We start from the raw sequence: 13,487 nt of genomic DNA on the forward strand, positions 1-13,487 counted from the left end.
CACTCTGTTCAAACTAACATCTGTGTCACCCACAATCACATCACACCATTTCTCTCTCTCTCTCTCTCTCTCTCTCTCTCTCTCTCTCTCTCTCTCTCTCTCTCTCTCTGTATTTTTATTTATTGCTTTCTCTCTCTTTTCTCCATCTCAATCCTCCTTCTCTTTCTCTCTCTCTCTCTCTCTCTCTGTCTCTCATTCCCTCTCTATATCGTTCTTTTTTTCTTTCTCACTCTTTCTCCTTCTTTCTTTCCCATTCCTTCTGTTTCTCTCTCTTGCTTACTTGCTTGCTTTCTCTGTCTCCTTCTTTTTCTTTCTCATTCTTTCTGTCTGTCTGTCTCTCTCATCCCCGCTCTCTGTGTCTCATTCTCACTCCTTCTTTTTCTTTCCAATGCTTTCTCTTTCTGTGTGTGTGTGTGTGTGTGTGTGTGTGTGTGTGTGTGTTTGGGTGGGGGGCTCAGATACTTAGTAAAACTTTTGTGCTCGTTTAACTTTCCAGTCCATAAGGCTCTGTCTGTAGCAGAAACAATTTACAGCCCCTATTTCAGGATGAAAAAAAAAACAAAGCAGTGGCAGTTCGATAGTTTGGGTGCAACGTGGGTGTTTATAAATAACGACGCTGTCCTGCTCTGCCCAGCCAGGTGAGCCTTTTAATGAGACAGGACAGGGAAGGTCGGCATGGCAACAGCACCTGCAGATCATCCAGGAGTTTATTTTTAAATCGGAGCACATACTGTGCCCACACACTGTCCACATGCACTCTCCTCTCACACACTGTTGCATACTGTCTACTCACACTGCCCCCCTGTACAGTCCAAATGCTGCTCCCACTGTCCAAACATTGTCCCCTCACACTGTGGCTTCGTACAGTACAAGTGCTGTCTCCTCAGACTGTCTTCCATTCTGTCCAAACACTGTCTCTTCATATTTGCCCAAATGCTGTTCCTTGGACCGTCCCCCACGTTGCCTGGATTGTCCATACATTGTCCCCTCACACTGTCCACACATGGTCCCCACATGCTTTCCCTGCATGCTGTCCATACACTGTTCACTCAGACTGTCCCTACACACTGTCCCAACTGTCTAATCGATGTGCCATCGTACTGTCATCTTATTCTGTCCATAAACTGTCTCCTCACACTTCCCCATAACACTGTTTGCTTTTACTCTTCCCTCACACTGACTTCAGTGTTTTTTCTTCACTCTGTCCCCTCATGCACCCCAGTCTCTGCCCACTGTCCCCTCACCCTGTCCCTTCACACATCTCCTCTGTCCACATCTCCTCTGTCCCACTGTCACCACACTTATCCTTACTGTCCCATCACACTGTCCCCCACACATCCCTGTTTTCCCCCACACTGTCCCCTCACTCATCCTCAGTGTCTCTTCACACTGTTTCCTCGCATCTTCCCTTCACACTGTTCCTTCATAGTGTTACCTCAGAACCCTTACTGTCCTCTCACGCTGTCTCCTAACAGTGTCTTCTCACACTGTCCCCATATTGTCTGCACACCCTGTCACCCCATGCTTTTTACTGCCTGTTCAGCTCCTCCACAAACTGTACTCTGTCCACACACGCACAATCTACTGCCTGCAAACACTTTCATTCACTCTAACTGTTCTGTTCTTTTTCTCTTTTACTGTGTTTCTTTCCCTCCACCTTTGAGCATTGCTTGTTACTTTTCATACTTGACCCAGAAAGCTTACCTTTGGGTGTGTGTTTAACAGGCATCCCTAACCTATTCAGTAGAGCAGGGCGGCAAAAAATAAACACTGCGCAGTGGGGCTCTCTTTTCTTTTGTGTGCCTATGTGTGTGCATGGACTGACTTATGCTGTCTAGCACATAAAGAAACTGTTTGACTGTCTTTCCATCAGATGTAGCCCGGCGTGTACTTTGAGATCCTTATTAGGTGATGATGTATACATATCTCTCTCTCTCTCTCTCTCTCTCTCTCTCTCTCTCTCTCTCTCTCTGTCTCTGTCTCTGTGGGAATCCCACCGAAACTTGAATTAATCTATGATCTGTGATTCAGAGCAGATTGTAGTAAAGCTGCTGTTGTGTTTTGGTCATGCAGGTGTCGGATAACTTTGCCTTTAGTCTCTTTGATCTGGATTGGGATGTCTTCATGCAGCACATTGAGGGGGCCATCAACAGAGTTCCTGCACTGGAGCAGACCGGGGTCAAATCCACTGTCTGCGGACCAGGTAAACATATTTACATACATATTTTAAATATTTTATTTCATTACAGTTCATTGAAAAATATGTATATATGAAGAGAGTCCAACATATTTCATTAGTCCATAATTGCTGTACCATGTATTGGTTAAAGGAAGCAGTATTTATTTTATTAGATCAATAAAGTCCTCATAGAGTGGTTGCAAACAAACACGAACGCTTTTTGTTACACACTTGTATAACCTAAGAATAGCTCAGCCAGTTTGCATTACTGAATAATAAGCCTTAGTATGTAATAAGCCTGGGATTTGAAGGATTTCAAAGGTCTCATATCAGGAAAAAACAAACAAAAACAAAATTTCCTCCCTTTTTCTAAATAAGAGTTTATAAGCTGCAAAAGCCTATTTTGAATTTATTGTTTTTGTGATGTCATGAAAACCAATACATTTACACACATCTGCCCATTTGGCTTGCAGCAGTTTAGCCCCGCCCCTTCACATTGAAGTTTTAAAGAATGTTTTAGCCTAGACTGCTTTTTGAGTCAAATACAGGGAAGCCAATCAGATCATTTACATATATCAGTCTTAAAGACACAGTGACAAATACAGCCTTTGTAACTGTTTAAATCTAAGGGATAAAGAGAGGTTGGGAAATGGTCACATAAAAATGAATCATAACTTTTTTTGGTATATAAATCTACACAAACGCTAGATGTGGAATTAAATACAATGCCAGAAAAATGTAGGATATGGGCCCTTTAATACTTCACTGACTGTAATTGTACATGTGCAGATGATCTTTAACAATATATTCACAGTGTTCACAAACACAAAATCAAAGACTCATGTATAAATGGCCTTTTAATCTCAGGCGTTTGCTAACACTGACATTTGCGGGCAGACAGTTTTGAGCCTGTAAATGTATATTTAATCACAGCCGTTTACTGCATGCTGACCTTTTACGAAATGCAAATTCTTACACACAACATTTTTCTAACGGACAGCCAGATGTTTGCCTCTTCTTGCAACAATAGAATATCAAGCTGTTGGATCACTTAGTGGAGTCCCATGTTGTAACCCCTTAAGTGTCGATCGCTTTCTCTCTGCAGCATGACACCCAGCTGGCTTATTGGCCTGCTGGTCACATCATCATTCTAGGGCTGCAGCAATAGCTGAGAAAGTTGATTAGTTGAAAATGATATTGAATATGAAAAAAAAAAAACTTACTTTAAGACAAAGCCCTCCATAATGTTATGAAACCTCTTTTACACATGCACTTCTGTGCTGCCATTTAAAGACCCTTGCACTCAAAAATGTGTTTTTTTGGCTGGCTTATTTTGATTATATGGACTAATATTTGTATCAGATGTGTTATCACAGCACAGACTTCACAATTTTCCATTGGAAACACAGGCTTTTTCTGTACATTTGAAAAAAGCAATTCATGGGTGCTACATTGCAGCTTGGCTTTGTATGTCATGAATTCTTAGCATGCAGCAGTTCACAACAACACGGCTTCATTCCTGCTGAATCATCACTGATGCAAGTTTAGAGAATGAAGACTACAATCTGAATGAGTAAACCTGTGTGTTTGTGTGTGGAGCTGCTAGCCCAAGCTACTTTTACCACGTTTGACCATGTTCACTGGAAGCTAGCATTAGCCTAGCTTGAAAGCCTAAGCTTTACACACAACCATGTAGGTTCATTCCAGCTCACTGACGCAGGTTTAAAGCATAAAAACTCATGAGTAAACCTGTGTATATGTGTTTGGAGCTGTTAGCCTAATTAGCCTCCCAAGCTGGTTTGATTTTTGTTGAAAGGACAAAATGGCTCTTCTTAACATTTGGGTTGTTGACCCCTGGTATAGGGGATGATATGGCTTCCAGTGTTTCATAGTCTACTGTACAACTTGTCACCCAGTTAGAATTTTAAATGATGTTGCGGTGATGGGCTGAAAGGAAAGGAAACCACAGAGCACAGAGTGGTTGGATTAGTCATTTAATTGAATGGTAGTTGGTAAAAAAAAAAAAAAGATGAATCAGTTGTAAAAGTAACCGTTAGTGGACTGGCTGCTCAGGCCCTGGATGTGGTTCTAGCACTGCTAGACCTGTTGGTCCTAGGCTGCCTCTAATAGGAGCTGACAGGTGTGAAATGCTGCTCTCACGGTGCAGCGGCTGCAGGTCACACCCACACACTGCTCTCGGGGCAGCAGAGCACCGCTCCTGCTATTACACTAAATCAGTGTTACTGAAGGGTGATGATCCCTTGTGCCTTTGTTTTTGTGAGGGGAGATTATGAAGGAATGTTTCAGCTTGTGTGTGTGTGCTGACTCTCTTCACCTGCTGGGGTGTAGAAGAGTGAATCACTGTAGTTGTTTGTATACTAAAATAACCAGTGCGTGTTTGTGAGTGGTAATGTAATGGAGAGATGAGACACGCTGTAGGTGAGAATTTAAAGGAATAGTTTGACTACGGTACCAAAAGTAGACCATTAGCCAAGTCATGTTTGGTGTGTGAAGTTTACTTCTTTAGTTTTGCGCTGGAGCTACAAGGCTAAAGAATCTAATGAGTAATGGAAGCTTACATCAACTAATTAACATACAGTGTCGGAAACAACATAAGCAAGTCTGTTAGAGATTACATAACCATTAAATGTGGTTTGGGGCAAGTGTGGGCTGATTTAGGTTTGCAGAAATTTGAATTGTCCTTGTTTTTTGTCAGAAGTTTGAAAATAGTAAAAATATTGGCAAAGTACGTTTATTTATATAGTGTCTTTCATACACTGCAAACATTCAAAAAATACAAAGATAATTCAGATTAAAATCTAAAAAGATGTAGGAGAATAGAAATGAAAAAACATAATTAAAATATTTAAAAGAGAAGAAATTAAATTCATTCATTCATTTGTTCATCATCTTTAACCGCCTAATCCAGATAGGGTCGTGTTAGCATTTGGGAGAGCAGAGAATCTCAAATGACCCTGTCCCCCATAACTTCCTCTAGCTCATTCCAGGGGACCCTGAGTCACTCTCAGGCCAACTTGGAGATATACTCTCTCCAGCAGGTCCTAGGACAGCCCCAAGGTCTCGTCCCAGTAGGCTGTGCCTGGTAAACCCCGACTGGGATGCATCCAGGGGGCATCTTGATCAGAGGCCTGAACCACCTCAACTGGCTTCTCTCAAAGCATTCTGGAGGAGCTCAGAAGCTCTACTCTGAGCTCCTCCAGAATGGCTATGTTCCTCACCCTGTCAGGTAAAGTGTGGCCGATCTCACCATCCCTCGTCCCATCAGTCGAGAACAAGACCCTGAAATACTTAAACTCCTCCACTTCCACTTCCACCCAGTTTTTAAACATTAAATGACAAATCAGACATTAAAAATATAAAGGGCTCATATCTTACATTTTTCTTGTCATGATTCGTTTTATGTAACCATTTTCCAACTTCTCTTGAGCTCATAGAATTAAACCTGCTGTTTTGCTGCTATGCCTTTCATATTGATGTAAACATGTCTTAGATGATTGACTAAATTTGGGGTAAGGGGAAAATTATGTAAATTTAATTTGTCATTAAGCTCTTCTTTTGCTTTAAATTTGCTGTAAAACCGCTAACTCAGGGCTGCATAGTGAATCATTTTCTTGGCAAAATCAGATTTCATACGCCTTAAATGTGGTAAAACATTGTGAAATGTTTGATCCTTAAATTATAAAGTGAAGCCTCAGGGTTTACCTCCTGTACATGCATTATTGATACACAACCTTTTGGCCTGCAGTATATTCTTTTTCTTAGAATGTTATTCAACGAGCAGTTTCCTATCAATCTCTCTCACTTTCTCTCTTTCACCCCTCCACACCCACGCACACGTACAGATACCCATGGAGCTCTGTTCCCCAGAGGGGCAGGCTCACTGTAACGACTTCATCTCAAACACAGCTTTATTGCTGCCTCTTCACATCGTCCATTCATTTCAGGACCGGACAGCTTCCTCCAGTTCCCGAGAGCGAGCAATGGCGGCAGTTCTCCTGCAGGCTTTCCCCCGAGACACACTGATAGCTGTGTACAAACAGTACACACAGCTCATAGCATGTGGTCCCTGATGTAGTATCAGTACCGGGTTAGTCAGGATTAACCTCACGCTGCGGCCCAGAGCTGTCTCTTAGCTGTTTAAAAAGTGAATTCATTTAGCTGCTAGGAAAAAGAAGCTTTTCAAGTCTTGTGTTTTTGACTAGGACACTAATTAGGGGTGGGCAGTCTGTGATAGTGGACAGTTGAAATTCTTCCTGAGGAATGAGTTTTGTCATAACCGTTATACCACACATAAACACAGATAAGTCATACTGTGCAAATCACACTAACTTCCTGTTAAACTGAGTGGCTGAGTCATGGATGTTTGTCATGTTTCAAATGAAAATGAAAACACAGTAGACCCTCAACCACCTCCTGCTGTCTAGTCTATTCCATCTAGAGTAGTCCTCTTTGTTTTTTGAGGCAGTGGACATAAAGGAATGGCTGGTCTTTTGGAGTTAGCCTTAGCCAAATATGGGCACCAGAGCAGTTGCTGTGCTTCTGTTTCCTCTTGTACTGCCCAAGGAGGCAGCCTGAGTCGCTCAGCTGCATCAGAAGATGTTGCGGTTTTCATGGTCCTTGTGTGTGAACTGTGGACCAGCTGATACTGAAGCTAGAATGATTATACTTTTTCAAGAATTTTCCAAATTCCAGTCTGTTTTGCTGAAAGAACTGGAGGCTAAGGTTTAGCTACTGTACTTGGCTCGTGCTGTATGTGACATAGTTCCACATTCAACTGAACAACTAATAGTGTGGCTGTTGCACGTGGAATTTCCCTGTAAAATCCTATTCCAAATCTGCTCTACCATCACATCTACATTAGATCACAGAGGACATGCAATGATGACCCAAAACATTATGACTTCCTAATAAGCTGTTGGTCCTCCTCATGCCACCCACACAGCTCCAACTCACAGAAGCATGGACCTTTCAAGACCTATAAAGGTGCCCTGTGATATCTGGCACCAAGACTTTAGTAGCAGATCCTTTAAGTTCTGTAAATTCTACCAGCTTGTCTTCTTCCCACAGTGAATCCTGGTGCCATCACTTTTCCAGGTAAATGGTGCACACGTACCTGGCCATCCGCATGTAAAAGAAAACGGGACTCAGGTGGAACTTCTTTCAATCTGGCACTTTGACCAGTCTGCAGCTATGCAGGGGGCAATGTACTGTGTTGTGACACATTTCTCCTGTAAGCATCTTTCAAAATTTCGGTGACTTGTGCCACTGTAGCTCTTCTGTCGGTTTGGACCAAATGGGACAGCCTTCGTTGCCCTTGTGCAGTAATAAGTCTTGAGCGCCCAACACCCTGTCACTGGGTCATGGTTTGTCACTCCTTGGGCCACTGTCGATAGGTACTGACCACTGCGGACCGAGAGTACCCCACAAGCCTTGCTCTGACCCCATTGTCTGGCCATAACGATCTGACCCTTATCAAAGTCTCTCAGGTCTTAACACTTGCACATTTCTCCTGCATCCAGCACAACAACTGCGAGAACTGACTGTTTGCTTACCGTCTGATATATCCCAGACATTGGCATTTGTTGTTATTATGAGATAATCATTGGTTTCTTCTGTGAGTGGTCATGTTTTGGCTCATTGGTGTAGATCACTTGCCATCAGCCATTTTATATATGCATGTTTTGTTTGTAAATGTTAACGTTTTCCTGAATGTTCAGATCTATTATATTGGGTATTTGTGTTTAGTAAATGGCACAACCGGCAGGCTGAGTTTATTCTGAGTCAGAGGACACAAATACAGTAAAACATCCCTGAGTTGCCATCAAAAATATCAAGATATCTCCAGGTGGCCGCTCTCAGGTTCAGATCTTACAGGACAAGTAGGTTCTATGTCACTGCTACACTTTCATACCACAAGAGTGGCTGAGAGGAGCTGACTGAAGCAGCAGTCTCGGTTTTTATGGAGTCTCTAGTGATCATGGTCTGTGTATGTGGGACTTGAGGGATGTAGAATTGTGGTGGAGAGAGTGGACCGTGGAGAGAAAGAGAGAGGGAAGGATGGATGAATAAAAGATGTTTCCAGCCTTGCTGCGGTCTCTGTCCACTTTTGTGCCCTCCCTTCTGTATGTCTCAGAGCAGATGATCTGGCAGTTCTCTGTCATGTGGAAAGCATGTTCATTTTATCCAGCACTACTTCTTGCGCTTCATACCGAATTTTGTAACAGATATCAATACCAGTTCAGTTTAGCATAGTCTCTGTGCTGTTTAAAAGCCAACTGTGAAGAGAATAGAAGGGATAACACCTAAATTCAGGCGTGTGATGTATTTACTCTGTTATTTACTCTGGTTATACAATGTTGAACATTAAATCATACAATGCCGAAACTTGTAGTGTACATATCTACCACACAATGCACAATAGTTAGAAATAGAAAATGTACAGACGGTTTGGTTTTATACAAATATTAGTTCACTCTTCATATCTCCTCACTTTCTCCTGCCTTGCTCTTTCTCTCCTGGCACTGAGGCCAGGCTGGGATACTCCATTGTAAATGCAGAATAATAAGCCATGACTAAAACACTTGAGTAAACATGTGACACATTCAGTCCACAAAATGCATTTTTATGAGCTCTAAAATGAGCTCTTGCATTATACCTCATTTTTGCACCAGGCCTTTGGGGAAAATGCAGAAAAAACTGTTTGTGTTTTTGTATTTTAGAATCCTTCACTGCTGACCACAAGCCGCTGATGGGCGAAGCTCCTGAAGTCCGAGGCTTTTTCCTGGGTTGTGGATTCAACAGTTCAGGTAAGTCATCACACATGCATTTACTGTATATAAATATTATTAACAATATGAAGTAAGACTTTTTTAGCATATTTGAAAATACAGTTATCCGATCCTCATTTAAACAGTGTTGACAGATAAAGGTAGTATTGGTGTAACCCCTAAAATTTGTTATCCTTTATATAATAAAAATAAACAGGAATGTAATTTCCTTATGTAGAAAAAAAGTACGTCCATAGGTATATCAAATAAGTCAAATTGAAATCAGGTCGCCTGATCAGGTGCTAATGATTGGAGCACCGATCACGGCTATCATCATGGCTAGATCAGAAGAGCTCCCTGAGGCCTTTGGAGTAACAAAGGTGGTAGATGCTTACGAGTCTGGAAAGGGGTTTGAGAAGTGTTTCCAAAATATTAGACATCAATCCTTTGACTGTCTGAAAGATCGTCTACAAGAAGTCCAGGTCAGGTTGCCACAGCAAATTCAGAGAGCAGAGCACAAGATGTTAAAACATGTCTTTAAAAACACTAACATTTCATCACAGGATCTGGAGGCAGCTCTTGCCGCTGTGGTTGTCAAAGTGCATGCATCTATCATTAGAACGAGACTTCGTAAATTTGACCTACATGGGACGAGTTCCAGGAGGAAGCCTTTGCTCTCTAAAAAGAACTTTAGGCCAGGACTAAAGTAGTGGAACTAAAGGACTAAAGTGGTGGAAATGTTATGGCGTGATGCTGGTTTGCAGCCTAAGGGTCTGGCAAACTTGCACTGATAGAATCGACTATGAATTCTCTTTCATAATAGAGAGTGCTTGAGGAGAATTTGAGCTGAAAAAATTGAAGCTGAAGAAGTTGACCTTCCAACAGGATAAAGATCCCAAAAAGTAAATTCTCAAAGAAATGGCTCAGAAATGGAGGGTTGTGGAATGGCCTAGTCAAAGCCCAGATCGGAATCCCACTGAAATGCTGTAGGGGGATTTGAAACAAACTGTACATGCAAGAACCATTAAACCTTGCACAGTTTAAATAATTCTGCATGAAGAACTGGCCAACAGTTTCTCCCAGGGGAAGCCTGAAACTGGTAAACAGTTATAGGGAATGCCTACATAAAGTTGTTTCTGTCAAAATTGGCAGAACCAGTTACAGATGCCAGAGGTGTGCTTACTTTTTAACAGAAAAAAAGACATCTTACTTCATTTATTTTTAAATAAATACTTGCAAATTTCCTTGCTTTTTTCTTGTTTTATTGGGTATATATACATACTTTTAGCTGATATACGTGTGTATGTATGTGTATATATATATATATATATATGTATGTATATATATATGTATAAATGTGTGTGTGTGTGTGTGTGTGTGCGTACTCTCATGGCTCTCGTGTGTCTCTATCCACTCCTATCTGTCTGGGATGTTTCCTATTGTGTTAGATGCTGCTGAATCATTTATTTCTTCTGTAATGCAAAGCTGTAGAAGTCACAAGTACTCGGATTGCACTTGGGCTATTCATCTTCATCAGAGAGAGAGAGAGCGGGAGACAGCAAGAGAGAGAGAGAGCTTCAGCAGCCTTTTTTATGCAGACAGAGGGCTTAAAGCCAGCTACCTTATCAGTTTTATTAATAATTTCCAAGAGGTTCTTTGGATGCAGATTCACCTAAAGGTATATCATTATTAGCCAGGTCTGCTGAGACTAATAAAATATTGGTAATTCTAATGTATAGTTGTTAAGTAATCTCGAATACACTTGTTTTCTGTTACTGTATGACATATATCGTTATCTATAAAATGGAAATACCAAGCATTGGCTAGAGGTGTATAAAATCCCCAGCATTAAGCTGTAGAAGAGTGGACCTGCATTATGAGTGATGGAACACTTCAGATACCATAAATGTCTTTGCTGATTGCATTTTTAAGGAATGGGGTATAAATCTGAATTTTGGCCAAACTCTTGCTTAATAGTAGGGGTGCGGGAAAAAAACAATTGTTAGATGCATCGGACATGAATGATTCTGAATCGATTCACAAATGTCAAAATCGATTTTCCAAATATTTAATTTATAACGTAATGTTAACAGAGCGCAAAAGGCGGAACTTGGAAGTGGGTAAGTGCAGCGCCCGGACAGTCTGTGACGGCACACAACAAAATCACAACTGGATGAGTGAGAAATTCGACCGGCTCCCTCTGCATTAAAAGCCAGGTTAGGTCAGGAGTCACAACACAAATGATAAGAAGAGCCATTTTGTCCTTTCAACAAAAATCAAACCACCTTGGGAGCCACAACATTTAATGTCCAGTATGTCTCAGTATGTGATAATGTCCTAGTAGAGGCTAAACAATATAAACGAAAACGCAGATTTACTTTGCTCTGCTGTAAGCTTCGCCTGCAGCCGCTTTCCTCCCATTTCCGCTAGAAAACTTTTCCTCAAAACTAGAGCAGTTTCTTGTAAAATGTCTCTCAGCGTTCGGCTGTCTTACGAGACTGAAGTCACTTCTCATTCGCCAGCTTCTTGTTCGAATTTTCCCATTCCACCTTAAATTCTGACTGAGGCGCCAAATGTAAATGCGGCACCATTTAAGGTGGAACGAGAAAATTCGAAAGAGAAGCAACTTCATCTTTGCGACTTTTTACTGTTTGACAGTCTCTCCTTGCAGATTTAACTTGCCAGGACACCAACTGCGCTGCTTATAAATGCGAATAACGCATCGTTGCTATGTGACCTGCAGTCTGCATGGCAGTACTCAGTCGTTGCGAAACTGAGCTTTCGCGCAATGTTGCACACGTCACGTCATATTTTACTGACACAGCGAACCCCGTCTCTACAACGAGAGCAAAACCAAGGTTATAAAGTCACTAAAAACGGGTACGACAGCTGTAACGCGCTGCGTAGACATCCATTGCCACTGGATCTTATTTCACCGTAACTGCGCGTTTTATCGCAGATGAGTGGCAGCAGCGTCTCGTGCTCCAAAGGCATTGAATGAGAGCCTTCTAGTTCACTTGCCACATCACTTCCATTTGTTTTATTAATAAAAGATATTGGAAGTAAATTCATTATGGATCATTACAAATACTTTGCTTTAAAACTACCAAGTCCTCACACAGTGAGAAAATAGAAATGATGTATAGAAAAAAAAAAAGATGCATCGAGATGCATCGAAAATCGTTTTATGATCGCATCGCAGCCCTCTGAATCGTAATCGAATCGAGTCGTGAGGTGCCTAGAGATTCCTACCCCTACTTAATAGTATGTTGATTTTTAGAGAATGACAGTTTGATTTTAAAGGACAGTAGGGTCCAGAGCTGGGCTCTAGAGTTGCGCTGATCCAGCTCAGCTACGGTCACCTTGATCTGTCCCAAAAGCTGCTGACCAACAGCCCATCAGTGCTGTGTGAGCAGATCAGAATACAAATCATTACAGCTGAAGCCAGATATTTAGGATGTATGCATATTGGTTGGCTTGTTTATTTATTTATTTATGCTTGTTTGTTTGTTTGTTTGTCTGTTTGTTTTTCAGTCATTCATTCATTCATTCATTTATTTTTGTATTCCTTTTTTAATACCACATTTCAGCATTATTTCAGCATGACAAAAGTCTGCAGTTGTTGAAAACTGAATGGGAATATTTCGTTGCAGTAAACTTTATTAATATAAAGTTTGAATATGAGGGTCAGTAATATACAGTAATATAATTGTTTCAGAGCTGACAGGTGTTGTATTTCACATGGCATATAATCTCCCAGATTTCTTGTGTTCTGCAGAGAGAAAACCAAAAACTGAAAGGGTTCCAGGTAGAGTTGAAGACTGAATGTTTAATTAGAGCTCTTAGTGCTGCACTGCAGGAGATTCCCTGAGGAGAGGGAGAGTTGTGAAGACCATCAGTATGCACAGACATGGAGTCTTCGTCCTTCCCATCTGGTTTCAATCCTGTCCCTTAATTCTTCATCTGTTCTCTCTCTCTCATTCTCACTGTCCTGTCACCTGATTTTTCATCTGTTCATCTCTCTCTCTCTTTCTCTCTTTCTCTCTCTCTCTCAGTGAACTGTAATAGTTGAGTGTTTTACTGTGCGGTCGAGGCAGTGATGAAGTGTTCAGGTGTTTTAGAGAAAATGTCAGCCCTTTGATATGTCTTCTGTCTCAATTTCTCTCACTCTCTCTCTCTCTGTCTCTCTCTCTCTCTCTCTGTCTCTCTCTCTCTCTCTCTCTCTCTACCCTCCCCCCTCTCTCTCTTTCCCTCCTCCTGTCGCTCTTTCTCTTTCATCACCCACTCTATGGCTCTCCTCTCCTTTACCCAGTCTCCTTTCTTTCTTCTTTTTCTCTCTCTTTTTCCTTTTCCTCTCTTTCTCTCTCCTATTATTTTGGTTTTGCCATTGTCTCTTTGTTCACCGCCTACTCCATATCCCTCCATTACTTATTTCTGTCTCTCTCTCTCTCTCTCTCTCTCTCTCGCTGACATTTGCTGAAATATCACCGCTGATTGCTGTGCAGAGTGAACTCAGCTGC

The 13,487-nt window shown here is 41.5% G+C and overlaps 1 protein-coding gene across 3 annotated transcripts in view; it reads left to right on the forward strand.

Annotated features, from left to right (window-relative positions):
* The window catches only part of sardh (sarcosine dehydrogenase), a 77,926-nt gene that overhangs the window by 21,319 nt on the left and 43,120 nt on the right, over positions 1-13,487 (forward strand). For all 3 annotated transcript variants that reach the window (XM_036595385.1, XM_036595386.1, XM_036595387.1), the window contains exons 8-9: positions 2,074-2,203; positions 8,920-9,006. In XM_036595385.1, the coding sequence (XP_036451278.1) occupies positions 2,074-2,203; positions 8,920-9,006 (217 nt within the window). The remainder of the gene's footprint in view (positions 1-2,073; positions 2,204-8,919; positions 9,007-13,487) is intronic.

The sequence above is a fragment of the Colossoma macropomum genome, unplaced genomic scaffold (assembly GCF_904425465.1).
Source record: "Colossoma macropomum unplaced genomic scaffold, Colossoma_macropomum, whole genome shotgun sequence".
Lineage (NCBI taxonomy): Eukaryota > Metazoa > Chordata > Actinopteri > Characiformes > Serrasalmidae > Colossoma > Colossoma macropomum.